General features: G+C 42.3%; 1 protein-coding gene across 3 annotated transcripts in view; it reads right to left on the bottom strand.

Moving 5' to 3' along the window:
• The window catches only part of LOC127417685 (glutamate receptor 1-like), a 131,151-nt gene that overhangs the window by 74,896 nt on the left and 36,551 nt on the right, over positions 1–19,704 (bottom strand). For all 3 annotated transcript variants that reach the window (XR_007893310.1, XM_051657840.1, XM_051657841.1), the window contains exon 3: positions 9,372–9,611. Coding sequence is in view for 2 of the 3 variants with exons in the window: in XM_051657840.1 (XP_051513800.1) it covers positions 9,372–9,611 (240 nt within the window). In the remaining variant the exon portion in view is untranslated. The remainder of the gene's footprint in view (positions 1–9,371; positions 9,612–19,704) is intronic.

Below are 19,704 nucleotides of genomic sequence, written 5' to 3'. Positions count from 1 at the left end.
TATGGAGCAGACTGAGGTTCGGCTGTGACGTGGCATAAAGCAGACTGAGGCATTATTATGACAGGCTCAGGCGTTGCTGTGACATAGCATGGAGCAGGCTGAGGTGTGGATGTGACATGGCATGGAGCAGGCTGAGGCGTCGCTGTGACATGGCATGGAGCAGGATGAGGCATTGCTGTGACGTGGCATGGAGCAGGCTGAGGCATGGCTGTGACATAGCATGGAGCAGACTGAGGCGTGGCTGTGGCATGGAGCATGCTGAGGCGTGGCTGTGACATGGCATGGAGCAGGATGAGACGTGGCTGTGACATGGCATGACGTGGCATGAAGCAGACTCAGGTGTGGCTGTGACATGGTATGGATGTGGGACCCTGGCTCAGTGACCATGACGTGGGACCCTGGCTCGGCGACCATGACATGGGACCCTGGCTCGGCGACCATGACATGGGACGCTGGTTCGGCAACAATGACGTGGGACGCTGGCTCGGCGACCATGAAGTGGGACACTGGCTCGGCGACCATGACGTGGAATTCTGGCTTGGCGTCCACCTCCCCCACAGTGAACGATGAACCACATATCAGTATGGCAAGGTCGATAAATTGAGTCAGGCTGTTGGTATTCCGGCCACCTGGCATCAAGGAGGAGATTGGCTCATTCAGCCCAAAGTGAAAACAGTCCTTGAGAGCAATATCATTAAAATCGACCCTGCTGGCCAGAGCACAAAAGTTCTCTACCTATGATCCCCCTGATGCAAATGAAGAAGCTGAACTGCTGGGTTCATTTTGTGGTCAGGTATTCTGTAACGAATGCTGGCAATGACAGGCAGATGAAGACAATGGTGATGTGAAGAACCCAAGTGCAGTTTATTCATAAATGTGAAATCCAAAAACCATGAACAGAAACATGGACTTGACTTCCAAACAACGTTACATAAACAATACCGGACAAGAGACAATAGCAAACATGAGGGCATAAATACACAGACATGGGTAACAAGTAAACAAGACAACCAATCACAAGACTGAACTAATAAACAAGATAACAAGACGATAACCATGAACCAATGACATAACAGAACTAATAACAAGACCAATGGGAAAATGACACGATAATCACATGACTTGACATGGAAACAGGGAATCACATGACATGTTAAGGATACAGGAAATAACATGACATGGAAACACTTTTCAAAATAAAAGACATTAACACAAAACATGAACAAAAACACATCTAGATGTGACACGCACATGATTGCACTTATTATGTTGCCAGTGAGAGCAGCTTAAGCTTCTTGTGTTCTTAGTACTTCAGCACCATGGCCAGCTCCTCCAAACTCATCAAAACCTTTCCAAACACTTGACTGCATGCTTTCATGCTAATTTATGCTTCTCGCTCTGTGAGTGCACAATTCAGCCAGTAACTGCAAAAAACTCTAAACCCTTTTTTTTTTTATTATCCACAGTCAGCATACCAGCTCAAAAACTGACAAAAAAGTATTTCGCCTCCTTCCAACATATCTAACACACACTCAGCAAGCTTTACAAAGAGACATAAATAACTCCCCTGTGAGCATTTAAATGGGGAACTGTTTATGAAATGTTCAATGGACTTACTTATGTTTGTTTTATGCTTTGAACGGCACCTAAAAAATAAAAAAGGGCACTTGAATTTTACAACCTTTGCTTAATGCAACGCCCACACAGCTGTTGCATGAGCCGTAATTACAAGGAGAGCAACAACAAGGATACATGCTTTATAATTTATGGAATGACTGGAACTTGCAGCAGAGATAACATGAATAAATATTTAATGTATGGAGTGGGATGGATCACAGAATAGATCAACAAGAGCCGGCAATGTGCATGAACCACATTCGGTGTAAATGGACTACATACATGTTGAATTAAGCAGTCCAACTAGACATGCTGGCAAACCCACCAACTGTAAAAAAAAAAAAAACATCCAACTTTGCAACTTTCCATTTTGTTAGACAAACTGTGCACATCAAAATGAGGAAAATGTATTATTTTTTTATTTATTTTGTTTATTATTATTATTATTTTGCTAAAACAAGTTTGCTGGCGTAAAGCTATTAAGGTTAAGCAATAAAAATTTAATTTTGCTGCATCTTAATTTAATTTTGTGTTTTTGGTCAAAGCATGCTGACATGAGGATATGTAAATAAATGCTTCTGAGAATGTTTTGTTGTAGTTGTTTGTGCAAAGTCACCATTTGGATGATTAACATTCCCTTTAGTACACAAGTAGATATTCATGTATTACGTGATAGGTCATTGACAAAAAAGGTTGTCCAAGGTGATACAAATGAGTAATCTTTTAAAAATATAATTTAAAACACGTGTCATGTTTAATGTTTTTTTCAATTTGCTTAATCATTAATTATTGCTTAAAAAAGTTTTCAATATCAATACATTTTCTCAGGGTTTGACCATATGACCTAAATAAAATATGCCTATTCATAAAAATGTCAAAATATCTTAAAGTGTCAAAATAAAATGTCAAAGAATGGCTAAAACTTCACACTTAGTCTTGAGGCCTAAAGGGGTTCTCTCTGTTTTATGTTTTTGTCAACATAGCCTAAACAACAAAATGGGTACCTACATGTTGGTTACACCACATGACTTTGATTTGGTGGACAAAAGTTTTTCAAATATGAATCATATTTGCTGAGTCATCTTGAATTTTTTAACAGTGAGGGAACAAGTCAAAAAGAGCTGGAATCCAAAGTAAAGAAAGTGTGTATTGACAGAAGAGGCGAAAGATATTGATTTCCTCCTCTGCTTCTGTCCGTCTCTGTTTTGAACACTTGCCCTTTGACCCCTGTGCATCTGAGCCAGTGTTACTTCCTACTTGACTCAATGTGAGTACAGCTGGACCACTTCAAGACTGCAGGGTGATTTGACATTAAGGAGCTCACATTCCCAGCATGCTGAACAAATGGCTCTCAGTGCACAAGAAGAACAGGGCCAGCAGGGGAAGACGTCACTCCTTAGCCTCATTCTCTCTCATCTGGGGTGGTATGATGCAAATGGGTTACTATACTAGCAAGGAAAACAGTAAACTGCAGCAGAAACATTGTCACACGGCAGAGAGGACGATTCTATATGCATGTGAATTTTATAGCAAGCTATAGCTGGGGATGGGTTCACATAAAGTCTACATACACTCTTGTATGTTTGTCTTAAAATAACCCCATAGACAGTTCAGTGCTGTATCTAGGCAACAAGAGGCTGGTGTTTCCTGCAGTTTGGTTCCTCTCAGTCACAGAGTTAATGATCCCACATTCTTAACCCAGAGCCCTCATCGCTTCCACAAGATAAATCCTTTGCTGAGACACCTGTGGCATGCATACAAGCATGCATCAAACCCATTGTATGCACGGACTGATGACAGAACTGACAGCGACAATAAAAAATAAGAGCCAGAGACAGAGTCATAGTGAAAGAAAGGAAAAAGGGAGAACTGGTGGTAAGAGAGTGCGGAGTGAAAGACAAGTTGACCATGTGAATCTGAAAAGCCGCCTCTGTTTGGCTTAGAGCCTCTTTGGGGTGCGGCCAGTCTACACTCAAGACTCTGGTACCAAGGATGAACGCTCTCTTCTTTGGCTCTCTTGCTTCTTCCAGTTCCTCTGCAACTCCTCATTCCTCCACGCTCTTGCCCTCATGGCTTGCGGCCTCTGTGCAATGTAGAAGTCCAGGAAGGCTTGGAGTAAAGCTCCGAGGAAGCCCTTCTCTTCTCTGCACTACGACACACACATGTGACGGTCCTCTCTGCGGAAGGCCTTGCTTCAAAGACCTCATCATCCATCGACGCAACAGACAACAAACTATACACGATCTTAACAGATGTCCAAAACAGTGATGGAACCACCCGAACTTTATACAAAGAGCCAAAGAACCAAGCAACGCAAGGAAATGCAACGACACGCAAGTCCATCTCCAGACTTTGCTGAAAGTGCTGGTGTCTCTCTAAAATATTTCGGGTTACCCGATTGCAAAACGAATTAGACTGAATTAAGTATTAATGGCTCTCAAGGTATTGTCTACAGTTCCTTTTCTCTGTATAGATAATTTCCATCCAAGTCACTCTTTCACTTTACCCACCAACCTGTTTCATGTTTGTATGTGTTAGATTAGTTTTTATGTTTAGAATAGCAATAAATCTTGTTTGTATTCAGATATATTTTGACTGTTGTATATTTTTATAAATAATCTCATCACTTGATTTTTTTCAAAGATATACCTAAAATACTTGTGATATTATTTTCAATAAGCCATGAGAATAATATTGCTCCAATAAGTGAATTAATCATAATTCCCTTATTAAAGCTAATTCCTTACAATAGAAATTGTGAGCAGCTACAACGAGACATGTATTACGATTTTAGTGGTGGAGAATTGTATTCAGACAAATAATCTAATTATATGTTCATCTTTCTTATAATGGTTGTTGAATGTGACTAATTCCATTATAAATAGACATACTGACAGTTTAATTTAATTCCTATCAGACATACTGTTCCCCTGCAGCATGCAAGTAGTATAAATACATTCCGAAAATACTTCATCCAGGTACATGAGTATTGACCCGTGACCCGAATATTTGATGTAAGAACAACAACCGCAAAAATAATCTACTCTGGTTTTGTAAAACTAGCACCATTTAAGCACAAGGAACAAATTTAATGGTGTATGTATCGCTTACAGTTAAAAAGAGCTGTCCGACTCGCAGTTCACCACCGTTCTTTTAAATCCAGCATTTTGAACATGACGTTTCCTCAGCTCCTGAGTGATTATTGGATCATAAAATATCCAGTCGATCGGCACTTCAGAATCTCGACGAAATAGTGGGTCATTTGGGTATTTCTCACTTACTGTTGTATGAACGCTGAGGATTCGGACATACTACTCCATTGGGATAGTGTTTTTGGCATACTGTATAGTAGGAAAGTATGGATATTCAGATGCAGCAAATGTGTAATTCCCTTCAGTGATGCAGAATTTACACAAAAGCTAACTTTGACTGGCCTAAAAAATACATTTTGTATATTTAATATTTATTATTTTCTGTAGACCCCAAGCATCCCCTTGTGGCCCCCTCCTCAGACCCCAGTTTGAAAACCCTTGGTCTATATTCAATATTTCAAAGAATAATAATATTAAAACATCACATTCGCAACTGTATGAAAACTGCTCGGTGTGATTTGTTTTAATGCATCTTGTGCCTAGGTGTTCATGATACTTAAAAAAAAAGCTTTGTGAAAGAGCTATGAACTTTTTGTGGGGATTCTCTCGCCAGATAGTGGAGAGCAGCAAATGGAACACCTGGAGTGGATTTAGAGCGGGGTGATTACAGAATGCTTTAAGCTGGGAGTGGAAACTGCTGTTGTACCGATACGCTCACATAGTATGACAGTAAGAGAAAAGAATTGGTATCGGCTCTGATACTGAAGTTTTAAGACGGATCTGGTATCGGTCCGACATGCCCGATCCAAATACGATACTGTGTGTAAATCATGTTCGATACTCTCAAGCTCCAAAAATGACAAAAAACAAACAAACATAAAAGCGCCATTAAAGTAGTCCATATGACTCGAGCATTTTAATCAAAGCCACTTAATAATAATGCAATAGCTTTATGAATCGCAAAAGACTGCGTATAATAAGTAAATATACACAGAGAGTATGTGCAGCGCATTAGTGAATGGCACTGCTCTGTTGAAACACATAGTACATAGCACGCGTAGACTGGTGATGTGCCCGTGGCTATTTTCAGCCCTCTGTGCTTGCAGCTATTTTCATATGTGTGCTACTCACGAACAACATCTCAAATGTGGATGCTCAATAGTTCAGTTCACTTAAAATATGCATTTTGAATGGCACCGGAGGAGCATTTTACCAGAATTTGAATAAGAGGCAAGTTAAACTACTGTGAACTAGCCTACATACAGAAACTTACAGGACTTCTTGGAGTGTTCTACCATCAAAATAAAAGCCAAAGGGTTTTAAAGTTAAAGGTGCACAATTGAAATATATTACTATTGTATTATAAAATTCTAAAAGTCAATAATAATGATAATAATAATTATCATCATAATAATAATATATTATTATTATAATTATTATTTGTTTACAAATGACCAACAATATTTAAGTTGACTGGGTTCCAAAAATAACGGTGTGAATGAAAAGTGGACTGATATCTTACAACTAAAATAAACAAAAAAGAGATATTTTCTTTTCTTCTTTTGTACTGAAATTACTGTTAATTTTGTTGCTGCATTATCCAGTAGACTAGTTAACAATAAAGTTTTTCTTAACAGGCTATACATTTTTATTGAAATAATGTGTAGTTAGAGGTTTTTGTTTCTTTACATATCAAATAGCACCCCCAAAATAGTATCACACAGCGAGCTAAAGATATTCTAAATTGATTATGATAAAAACAACAGCACTGGTATCGGATCGGTATCGGCCAATAATGAGATTTCAGCAGTGGCGAATTCTCAGGGCCAGCAAAGCCTTTTCTGCTGGCCTAACATGCCAAATAAATATTTTTCATCCTTTCATTCTCAATCACCTTTTTGCCTATGTATTTTTAATCACTTTCCACTCTTAATTAATCTACAAACAAATAGAGAAAATTAAAAGTTTATCCAGTCAGAATTTATTCCTTGATGCTTACAAGTGAAGCGTGACAACTGTTTCACAAATCACATGCCCAAAGCCAAGCTCATTAGCCGAAGCAGCACGTGAGTTTGAGCTCCACCCCCTCAGGCCTTCAGAATTTCCACAGAATCCTTCAACAGTGCAAATGAATGGGCAACTAAAGTCAGATTGTTAGACTGATCAGCCAATCAGATTGATTTATTTGTTCATGGTGGGTGTGATCTTTAGGATATGTCCCTGTCGAGGCCTTCTAGCTGGCTTTGAGTGACGCAATCACGCAAGTGATGTAATTTGAAAGCGAAGAGCGCGAGATCTTGCTGACGAGTCGTCTGTCATTGCTGCCGCTATCACCATTGAGAAAGAGATCCTTATGGATTTACAAACCTGAGATGTTCTGCATGACTGTGTGATTGCTTAATTTATTAATCATGAAAGGAGGACTGATTTTCACTTCAAGCAAACAGGTAAGTGCTTTTTGCATTGTTATAGCAACATCAGGAGTTTTCTAAGTGTAAATTAGGCTGCTGGAGCATCCAGTGTCAGATCAAGTTTTGAAAAGAAGTGTTGCGTTCCATTCTACTCGGAAAATCCGAACGGAATGCATCTTGAAGTCAGAATTACAACTTGTAGGCTCGTGCAGAAATTCTCAACTCCGATTTCATCGAGATGCAGGGGTATAATGTCACACAAACATGTCGACACTCAGGGAGGTATACAAAGTAAGTGATAAACCTTCACTTTATTAAGTAATATCGATAAATGAGTTCATTTCCGCATTACATTATATTAAAGCTTGTTTAACAAACGCCTGCAGAAACAGGTGTATAAAACATTATAATCTCTTTTGATAATTGTACACCTGTAGCACAAATTCTAGTGCTGCAGCATTGTTTATCAGTTGGGTTGCCAGGAGACATCTCTAATGAAAGTCAATCCCCTGCTAAGCTAACGGGAGCATTGCAGTTTTGTTTCCTTAAACGTCATCTTCCGTATATCGGGGAATGGAATGCATTTATGGTCAGAGATATCAAGTAGGAATATCCCACACCCAACTTGAATGGAACGGAGCATAACTGTGTACCCTGATGAAACAAAATTTATTGCAAGCCACATTTAAATCGCAAATGTTATTAGATAGATTTTTTTCCAGGTATTATAGACCTCCTTGGTAGATTCATATGAAAAATTATGATTTTTGAAAGTCTGTTCGGGAGACGTTAATTTAAAAAAACAGTCATGCTGCAGTTAAAATTAGGCTTGCTTGAGCATTAAGTGTCGTTTCAAGTTCTGGCTTTCCTGTGTGGATGTGTATTTAAAATGTCAATTGGTTTTATTAGTTAGCTGCGACATAATGTATGATGCCCAAAGGCATAGGGTGTCTTATTCATTGTGAAACTGTGTTTTCTTAATGGCATGAATCACATTGAAGGCCTAGACTTTTAATGCAAGGCCTGCCACTGGATTTCAGGTATCAGAATTGGAATGGAAGAGAAAAAGTGGTATTGGTGCATCCCTAGTGAGAAGCATGACTTTGAGAACTCTGTCTTAAAAAAGACCTGTAATATGCAAATCACGTCATGCTCCCATCATGCCCAGCTGAGCTGAACGTCTGTGACAGATGGTGACACATTATAGGGACACTGCAGCCAATTGGCCCAAGGAGGGGTATATGGGGGGCCTGGGGGAAACAGCACACCTGGTTCTGACAGGTGTGTCAGACTCTACCTGCTTGGGGAGCAGCATAGAGCAGCACAGGCTGCCCAGGACTTTTTTAAAGCAGACCTGGGAATATAAGGGATTTATTTTTTTCATTCAAACTTAGTGGAGATAGGCATTAAAAATACCTGTAGTGCTCTGCTATGGGGGTTATATATGAGAATGACAATGACAACTGTGTGTTGGGGTGCTTTGTAATTGGGATTTGGACTCCCTGGCCTTCAGCTGGATGCATTTTACTTTGCACTTTATTTTGGTAGATCTCCATGGAGAAAGATGCACAAATGAGCTCCATGTGCAGGGGGAGATGCATTCACTCAGATCAGAACACAGAAAACACACAACCAGCCAACTCTCTGATGAGTCATATCTATCTGTCATTGGACACCAACATGTTCAAAAAAAAAGGAACAAAAGCCAATTCACTCTGCACACCAGCACTATGTAGGAAAATATTGGATCATAGAAAACCAAACAGCCATATTCAAAAGACAATTTTAAGGAGTGAATTCATAAAAGTTGCACCACTTTAGCATGCAGTATTTCAGTGTGAAACCCTAAAAACATCTTTTACACTAAGCACCTACCTTCTAGTTCAAGCTATTGCTAAAGGTGCTGGTATATCACTGCGTCATGAGTATTTAAGTCACTGTAATTCTTCTAATTAGGCCTATTACAGATTGCACCTTATTTACAAAACTTAGGGGCAATTAACTTTGTGCCATAACCACCAATGGTAAGATGAAGGAAAAGAGAATTTTATTTGAGAGGGATGTTTGTTTACACTCATTTTGTGGGCCTGTTAGCGATGTTACCTGATTTGCATAATTCCTTTAGTGAATCAGCCTCTAAAACCACGCAGACAGCACATGCAAATAAACAATGCTATCATTGGGTGCAATTCATTCTTAGTAAATTCCCCCCTAAGACTTTTCAGCATAGATCATAAAAAGCAGGTCTCACCAGAGTCTGAGCTGTACATGTAGACGAAATTGCTCCACTTGTAGTGTTCAATAACACCCACCAGGGCATCCTGCAATTCGGGTCTCAGCTGGATGACGAACTGGTTGGAGTTTTCCATGGGGAAGCTGGGTGTCACAAAGCAGACGTGTAGCGCACCACAGAATGACATCAGCATGTTCACGGTCTTCCTGTCGTACACCCCAATGATGGCATACACTCCTTTTGAAAACTGTGAACAGACTGGAGAAGACAACAGAGCATTTATGATTTATAAAAAAAGACATCATTCACATCACATTGGGTCTCATTCACTAACCATGCGTATGTATGCACGTATCTGTGAGTAAAACTTAAGTGCGAATGTCTTCATGCAGAAATAAAAATGGATCCACAAGTTTGCCTTTACATTTTTTTCTAAATTTAGGATAAAATTAGAGTACAAATAATTTCAGTCAGGACCACTTCCGTCAAATAAATACTTGACTTGAATGCTTGAATGAATACTTTATTCACTTATAGACAATTAAAGCAATCTGTTGGTGTTGGCTGTATGGTTCTGTTCAGGGCAAACTCTACACCCATCCAAGCAACCATGCATGGACAGAGCAAGGAGTGCAGCGAATAAAACCCCCTGGGGTAACAGAACAGATCCAGCAGAATTACAACATTGTTCCATTTTTTTTTATTTATTTTTTTTTTATTAAAAACATACTTAATAGATTAAATGGACAGAATTAAAGAACACAGATACTCTGTATAAAGTTGATAAATGAAGAAAAAGTTGCAATAATACATTCAAAATAAGAATTCCAAACTGGCAAACAATTATAGTCTTAGAGCAACGAACACAAGACAGATGTAGAGAAAACTAAAAAGCAAAGCTGCCACACAAGTGGTGGAGCTAGGGATGGAGGAGGGTGTTAAGTGCAGCTTGCATCCATGCAATGGAAAGGGAGCAAAGCAATGAATAAATGGAAGACTTAAATAGAACCACTCTGATAAGCGTCTGAATTGTACTGGCAGACGTCAAGATCAGCTGAGCATCAGCTCACGTGACCTGCCTGAACTGACGCTATACGCTTGATGTGTACGCAGAAATCACAGACACGAAACGTGTTAAGCTAAAATGTTTTATATTGTTTATATATATTAAGAGTAACACAGTTTTTGTGTGTGTGTGTGTTTTGTGTATTGTATTACTGAGTTTTTTTAACTGTTTTTGGGAATGGCACATTTGGCTTTACTCAATGATCTTGCTGTGTCATAACAAAGCAAATGGATACATTTGCAAAGAGCAATGAATGGGTGTACAGAAGTTGTGTGGACAGCCTTTATATGGATACGGTCTGGGTGTGTATTATGCTAATTAGTAACTACAGGCATACATCCCCCTCATTCAGAATAATCCAGATTAAACCCTTTCTGTGCCTTTATTAATGAATTAGACCTATTTAGCTGATTTTATTAATCGTTGCCAAGCAATGAGTAATTATTTCAATATCCATCATTACACTGGAAACGTTGTGGTAAGAATTTCTGAAGGGGCGGATAATCAATGCACACAAAGGGGTTCGCTGACATTTACCAAACAGTGGGGAGCTTTTCTATCTCTGCTGCCTTGAATGCTGTATAACTTTTCCTCTCCCTGTTCTCCCCCCTGTTGGTGGTGAAATGGCCTCTATCTGTTTGGAACCGGCTTTCTAAACCAGGTTTCCCCTCATTTTAATGCTGTATCATTGTCTGTTGTTGCTATCTTTGCCCTGGCCGAGGTTATTTTTCACTGCAGCTCTGGGCTGCACGTTTCAGTGCTGCAACTAAACAGATTGAAGTTGCAGTCTGTTCGATGCCCAAGGCCCAAATCCCAGCAGGGGCTGCCTGAGGGGCACAGAGGGAGCAGGAGTGAAAGGCATGGCCATCACCCAAACTGCCTGCCCCACCATTCAACAGCCAATAAGTGCAGGATGCCAGCTCCACTAGCATGTGTGTCCATTTGTGTTTGTGACCGCTGGCTCGCACATGCCCTGTGACTCACAACACAAATCCTTTAACTTCAATTGATATACTGACCAGTGTTTCAGAACTGGTGTGTTGCAACTCAAAAATGGGTCACAGGGATTTTCTGATCTGGTTAAAGACAGCAGGGAAAACAATGCTAAATGCAAATATATAATGCAACAAACCATAGAATTTTGCATAGTTAGGAGGACAGAAAAATGAAAAGGCATAGCAACTTTTAAAAGGAATGAGAAAACACTTTCCATATCTTTCGTTGCTGACGTCAAACTATGTGTGTCCAATCAAACAAAATGGTATTTTGGCACAATTTAATTTGTCACTTGGTAGAAGCTTCAAGCTAGCCAACTTAGGCAGATGCCAAGATAGACAGGTTGCATGACATGCCATCATTCTCAAAAACCATGAAAGAAATGCTAGTACGAGTTCATTTTAAACAAGAATAAACATGGTTTTGTACAATGTATTATTGGCTAAATAAATAATTGTTGGTTACTAGAACTTTATAGTTATTTTTGTACACTAAACAATTTTGGTACTGTTTGGTCGTCAGTTGTTTCCAACCTAAAATCCTGAAGCAAAACCAGTTGAGAAACATTGATATTGACATTGTCTCAAGTTTAAGTCTGATATCATGGAGCTACACAGAATTATGAAAGGATATCCAACCAAATTACATCTTATAAAGAGATTGTTGTGTAACATTCCACAAATACACATACATTCACACAGTTGTCACTGCACTGTATACAGGTTTGGGGAGTAACGGAATACATGTAATGGGATTACATATTTAAAATACAAAATATAAGTAACTGTATTCCACTAAATCATTGGTAATTAGAATACAGTTACATTCAAAAAGTATTTTGATTACTGAAGAGATTACTTTGAATTTTATTGTCATTTGTTTAATTTAATATTGTAACACTTCTCAGTGGAAGGAGGAGGCGAGAAGCAGCTTTCCTGGTTCAGGTAAGGGTTTTTATTTTCCTCTCTGCAGCAGATATACACTCTCAGGGCTTTTATGTTGTTCACTAAGTTAGTCTAAAAATACACAAACCACTTCACAAAATAAACTCTCAACATTACAATAATAAACTCTTCGCTTCACACTCGGGTCTCTGGTGCCCAGGCTCCCTCTCGTCTAGCTGCGGTGTGGCTCTATTTATGCCGCTTTCCCCGTGCTCACTAAAATTAGAGACAGGTGTTAGACATAATTTAACTCAGGTGTAAGCGCCCTTACCGCTTTCTCTCTCTCCGGAGAGATGCTTGACCACGCCCCCGCTGCCACATATCCCCACCGCCCGACTCAGGCCGGGGCGGCATCCGGCCTGCCTACCACTCCCCCCCCATTCCTGGAAAGGAAGTCAGCGACAGCTATCTGCGCCCCCGGTCTGTGGACCACCTTAAACTTAAACGGCTGAAGAGCCAGGTACCAACGGGTGATCCGGGCATTGGTATCTTTCATGCGGTGGAGCCACTGGAGTGGGGCGTGATTGGAACAGAGGGTGAAGGCCTGCCCCAACAGGTAGTATCGGAGATTGAGGACCGCCCACTTGATGGCGAGACACTCCTTTTCCACGGTGCTGTACTTAGTTTCCCTCAACGAGATGTTACGGCTAATGTACAGCACCGGGCGCTCCTCCCCCTCCACCACCTGCGAGAGTACGGCCCCCAGCCCTCTGTCTGAAGCATCTGTCTGTAAAACAAAAGGGAGAGAGAAGTCAGGTGAATGTAAAAGCGGCCCCCCGCAAAGTGCGGCTTTAAATTCCATGAACGCCCGCTGACACTGCTCCGTCCACTGGACCGGGTCTGGAGCTCCCTTTTTAGTGAGATCAGTCAGCGGGCTGGTGATGTCCAAATAATTAGGTACGAACCTTCTATAATAGCCAGCCAGCCCCAGGAACTGTCTCACCCCCTTTTTGGTCTTGGGTCTCGGGCAGGTCGCAATCGCCGCTGTCTTGTCAATTTGGGGACGCACCTGCCCGTGGCCCAAGTGGAACCCCAGATACCGTACCTCCACCTGCCCAATTGCGCACTTCTATGGGTTCGCTGTGAGTCCCGCTCAGCGCAGCGATCTCAGAACCGCCCTCAGATGTTGCAAGTGCCGCTGCCAATCATTGCTATAAATGATGATGTCTTCTAAATAGGCAACGGTGTAAGCTGAATGCGGTCTGAGGATTCGGTCCATGAGACGCTGAAACGTAGCCGGGGCTCCAAACAAACCGAACGGAAGTGTCACAAACTGGTGTAATCCAAACGGTGTGGAGAAGGCGGTTTTCTCACGGGAAATCTTATTGGGATCTGCCAATAACCCTACGTCAAATCCAATGTCGAATAAAATCGAGCAGTGCCCAACCAATCGAGCAACACATCAATGCGAGAAATTGGATATGCATCAAATTTAGACACCGCGTTGACTTTCCTATAATCCACACAGAACCGCACAGACCCGTCGCTCTTAGGCACTAGAACAACAGGGCTGGACCAATCGCTGTGGGATTCTTCTATTACCCCCATATCGAGCATTGCATCCAATTCTTCCCAAACGATTTTCTTCTTGTGTTCGGGTAATTGATAGGGGCGGCTACGTACCACGACCCCCGGCTCGGTCTCGATGTGGTGGTGGATGAGGTTTGTATGTCCCGGTAGAGGGGAGAACACATCCGCAAACTCCTGTTGCAACCTAGCAACCTCCGCGAGTCGACTCGGTGAGAGGTGGTCTCTGCAAGTGACCGGGGTGAACTGTTTATGTTTTGAACTCACCTCCAGTCTGAGCTTCGCCTTCTTGGGAACTACCGTAGCCAACGTCACGGGAACTGCCTCTCTCCACAATTTCAGGAGATTGAGGTGGTATATTTGACATGCGCCCCCTCTATCGGTTCGTTTAACCTCATAATCGAGATCTCCCACTCGTCGTGTGACCTCAAAGGGTCCTTGCCACTTGGCGAGTAATTTAGAGCTCGATGTGGGAAGCAATACAAGCACTTTATCTCCCGGTGCAAATTCCCTTAGCTGAGTTCCCCTGTCATACAGTCGGCGCTGTCGTTCTTGAGCTTGGAGCAAATTCTCCTGTGTTAGCTGTCCCAAAGTGTGGAGTTTTGCTCTAAGATCAAGAACATATTGAATTTCATTTTTGCTGTTTGAAGGTCCCTCCTCCCAGGCCTCTCGCAATACATCAAGCACGCCGCGTGGGCGTCGCCCATACAGCAGCTCGAATGGGGAGAAGCCAGTGGAGGCTTGCGGGGCCTCTCGTACTGCAAATAACAGGGGGTCGAGCCATTTATCCCAATTTCTAGCATCGTCGTGCACGAACTTACGAATCATGTTTTTGAGGGTTTTATTAAATCGTTCCACCAGGCCATCCGTTTGAGGATGGTATACACTGGTGCGAATCGATTTAATATTTAACAACTCGTACAGTTCGCGTAGTGTCCGTGACATAAATGTTGTGCCCTGATCGGTGAGGATTTCTTTCGGAATCCCCACCCGGGAGATTATTTTGAAGAGTTCCTCTGCAACACTGCGTGCTGAGATGTTTCAAAGAGGCACTGCTTCCAGATATCGCGTTGCATAGTCCACCAGGACCAATACAAAGCGATGTCCGCGTGCTGACTGTTCTAATGGCCCGACGAGGTCCATTCCAATTCTTTCAAAGGGGACCTCGATCAATGGGAGAGGGCGCAATGGCGCTTTTGGGGTGGCCGGTGGGTTAACCAGTTGACATTCGCGGCATGCCGCACACCACCTGCGAACATCGCCGCCAATGCCCGGCCAATAGAAATGGGCTATTAGACGGTTCAGTGTTTTCCTTTCTCCTAAGTGACCCACCATGGGATTATAATGAGCCACCTGGAATACCATTTCCCGACGGCTCCTTGGAATCAAAAGTTGGGTTGTATCCTCTTTAGTTTGAGTGTCCTGTGTCACTCTATACAACCGCTCATTTATAATCTCAAAATAGGGGTATGAAAGGGCGATGTCCGGCTGGAGTCGTTGACCATCGATGACTCTCACTTGGTCGAAGGTGTGTTTGAGGGTTTCGTCTCGTGACTGCTCCAAAGGGAAATCCCCCTAATGGAATTCCCTGAGAAGGGGAGGGGCTGCAGCCTCTCCCCCTCTCTCGTCATTATGACGTGGAGCTGTCGAGGACGGCCCCAGCTCCACCTCCCCTGCCAGAGCATCGCACATTACACATCTCCCTAACTTCATACAGGACCCATCCACGCAAATTCCCTTTAATAAAACTCTAAAATCAGGCCAATCAGTCCCCAAAATCAGTGGATGGTTGAGGCGGGAACTAACCGCGGCCTCCACTCTATACTTTTTCCCCCAGAATTTAATTGTCAGGGTCTCCACCGGGTACTTGTGAATATCCCCATGCACACATTTCACCCTCACCATTTTAGTGGTGTCCAATGCCTCGGGTTGAACCAAGCGTTGGTGGATAGTGGTTTGAATACTCCCGGTATCAACCAACGCTTGGTGAGTACCCCCCTTGACACTTACTGGTATCTGGTACGCTCCGGCCCGGTCGGGGGCAGCCTGTGGGAGGTCAGAGACCCGCACCACCGTCCCCAGCTCCATCAGAGGGCACTGATCCCGGAAGTGGCCCGAGTCTCCGCACCTCCAGCAGGCTGGCCCAGGTGCTACGCCTGCACTCGCGTCGGCAGGTGCCCCCCCCCCCCCCGAGGGGGAGAGTGGCGGGGCATAGGGAAAGTGGCGGGGGATAGGGAAAGGTGTCGCCTCCCACTGGTCTCAGGGGCTGAAGTCCTCCTCATCTGCGTGGGGCAGGAATGGGACCTGGAGAGAGAGCAGAACAAGAGGAGAGGGTGAGGGGGATGAGACAGAGGGAGGAGAGAGAGTGTAGGAGGGCTCTTCCGCCCTCGGGATCGCCGCCATGTGGTCCTCCGCAAGCCGGATGGCTTCCTCCAGCGACGCCGGGCGGTGGCACTGGACCCACTCCGCCGTCCCTTTTGGCAGACGATGTATTAACTGTTCTAGTACCACCTGGTCGATAATCCCATCGATGTCGTGGTCCCCCACTAGCAACCATCTTCGGCAGGCGTCACGGAGCTGCTGGGCGAAGGCAAACGGGCGGTCGGAGCTCTCCAACTTCAAGCTCCGGAAGAGTTGACGACTTTCCTCTGGAGTCCGACTAACCCGTTGCAGGATGGCTTTCTTTAAATCCCGTAGGCCAGGAGACTCGTCGCTGGCAATTGTTGAGCCGCGAGCTGGGCTTCCCTGGACAACAGCGGGATAAGTCGGGCCGCCCATTGGCCGATCGGCCAGCCCCAGATCTCGGCGGTTCGCTCAAACAAATCTACGAAGGCCTCGGGGTCATCCGCCGCCCCCATTTTCTGAAACGTGGGCGAGGGTAATGGCGTGTGAGTGTCCGGGGTCGTGGCTGGGGATGCCTCCTGGCTGAGGAGGCTCCGGATCGCCTGCCGGTCCTCGGCTTGAGCACGTAGGAGCTCGACAAACCGGCGATCTTGATCTTGTCGGAGCTCAAGCAGTGTTTGCTGGTGGCTCTGATGTAGGCCAGCAAGGGCTTGGAGGATCTCCGCCAACTGGGAGGACTCTGCGGGGCGACTTCCATCCATCTTCAAGCAAACTTCAATCCTGGGTTTCGGCACCAGTGTAACACTTCTCAGTGGAAGGAGGAGGCGAGAAGCAGCTTTCCTGGTTCAGGTAAGGGTTTTTGTTTTCCTCTCTGCAGCAGATATACACTCTCAGGCTTTTATGTTGTTCACTAAGTTAGTCTAAAAATACACAAACCACTTCACAAAATAAACTCTCAACATTACAATAATAAACTCTTCGCTTCACACTCGGGTCTCTGGTGCCAAGGCTCTCTCTCGCCTAGCTGCGGTGTGGCTCTATTTATGCTGCTCTCCCCGTGCTCACTAAAATTAGAGACAAGTGTTAGACATAATTTAACTCAGGTGTAAGCGCCCTTACCGCTTTCTCTCTCTCCGGAGAGATGCTTGACCACACATCCGCTGCCACAAATATTTATTCCTTTCATGGATGGAAAACATTTATACATATAAATGATGCGATCCAAAGTGCATTTGAACAGTGGTGAAACATTTTCTTATGATGTGTTACATTCATACCAGCAGACAGAGAAGTAAGTTTGAAGTAAGTTTGGAGCAGAAGAAATATAAATAAACCTTGTGTAAATTGTCAGCTTTACACTAAGCTAAAATGCTATTTCTAGCCATTTTACATGCACGTTACCAGGCACGATCATATTTTTTTATCAAGAAAATTCACGTTGGAACACAATTTCTTTTTTTCTATTAAGACCTTTGATATTAGGGCAAAAATCTTATTCTTGATAATAATTTCTGTATTGTAAAAATATTTAAAAATCCTTAAAACAAGATCAATTTGATTTATCTTGTTTTAGAAACAACACTGCATAAGATATTTAGGTTTTTCAGAGAATGTATTTTTAACATGTGTATTTTGTCTTCCTGTATTGGCAGAGTTTATATTAGCAAAACAAGTGAAAAAATCTACCAGTGCTGAAGAAGTAATCCAAAGTATTTAGAATACGTTACTGACCTTGACTAATTGTCTTATGTATTTTGTTGGTTCATGTTTTTCATGTCTTTTATTTTGAAATTCTAGTTCCTGTTTCATGTCATGTGGTTCCCTTGTCATGTGATTTCATGTTTCCCTCCATGTTCATGTGTCTTGTTTTCATTGGTTGATTGTCTTGTTATCTTGTTTAGAGTTCTTTGTGTTTATTGGTTATACTTGTCATGTGTTCTCCCATGTTCATGTATTTAACCCTCATGTTTTCCATTGTCCATTGTCAGGTATTGTTGAATGTAACTTTGGTTGTCAAGTCAAGTTTATGTTAGGTCAATCTTAAGTCAAGTTTATGTTTATGTTTCATTCATGGAATAAATTTGCACTTTACTTCTTTGTCATCGTCTTTGTCAATGCCAGTGCCAGCAGCAATGTTACACTAATCTAACAAAATATGTTATAAATTACATTTTACAGCATGTAATCTGTAGTGGAATACATTTTAAAAGTAACCCTCCCAACCCTGACTGTATATAAAAGTCACACGCTCATTGCTAAGCAATAATGAATATGACACTTCTAACAGACGCTGCGGTGATCTCTGAGGTAATATTGGGGGTGTTCTTATCACACAGCTCTGCTTCCTCTGTGACTGATGACTTGCACATTAATTCTGTTTGGGCTGAGATTTGTGGATCCAGAGAGACAGAGAAAGTGAAAAAGAGAAAAGTAGGTGGGGGACTGCATCCCTCTGAGTTAGCTATTACCGAAGACATATGGCACATTGAATCAAGCTCCTCTGGTCCCATATGTGCTTGTCTTGAATGGTTCCACATAGTTTTTTTTTAGCAATTCATACAATGTTAATAACCTGTGCTCATTCAGCTACATCACATTATTGAACTTCCTGGCAATCGACTTCAGTGGAACATATTAATTAATTTTATTTGATAGCATTTGGCATATGCCTTCATTCTAAGTGACTCAGAGGTAATATAATAAAGTTAATTACATAGTTATATTAACACAGCTTTAGTGCTTTGCTCAAGGTAAAACAAAAATAATTACTTTAAAGGAATGTTCCAGGATCAATATAAGTTAAGCTCAATCGACAGCATTTGTGGCAAATATTGATTATCATAAAATTAAGCTAAAATTATGCCTGGCACACCTACCTCCATCTCATCCTGGTATGAACTATCTTGAGAGTTGGTTTGGTTGTGGCCGCTTAGTCTCGTGGTGATTCTTGGAATCTTGTGATGTTTAATTCTATCTGTACTGACATCCTTGACACTATAGCTACATTGAGAGAAAAACAACAAAAACCTAAGTCTGATCCTTGGTTAAATAACACCACACAGGCACTAAGCCTGTCAAAAAGCTGAACAAAAGAGGAAAAAAGACAAGTAACAAGTGTCCTTTGAAATATTGAGTGACTCATTGAACAGATATCAGAAACAGTAAAATCTGCAAAGTCTAAGTATTTCTTGGATATTATAGCAAAAAATTGTCATAGACCTAGGACTCTTTTTTGCCACTATAAATTCTGTGATTAATCCTCCTGTTACTGTTCACTTGGATGCATCAGCTACAGTGTGTGAAAGTTTTCTAAAGTTTTTCACAGATAAAAACAGCTTATTGTACCTTCAGATTATGATCCATCTGATCCTCCTTGCTGTAAATCATTTTGGAATACCCAATACCCAGTGCGCTCTGAGTCCTTGTGGTGGCATAGTGACTTGCTTCAATCCAGGTGGGGGAGGACGAATCTCAG

Source organism: Myxocyprinus asiaticus, chromosome 27 (genome assembly GCF_019703515.2).
Source record: "Myxocyprinus asiaticus isolate MX2 ecotype Aquarium Trade chromosome 27, UBuf_Myxa_2, whole genome shotgun sequence".
Taxonomy (NCBI): domain Eukaryota; kingdom Metazoa; phylum Chordata; class Actinopteri; order Cypriniformes; family Catostomidae; genus Myxocyprinus; species Myxocyprinus asiaticus.
This window is presented reverse-complemented; position numbering and strand designations above follow the sequence as displayed.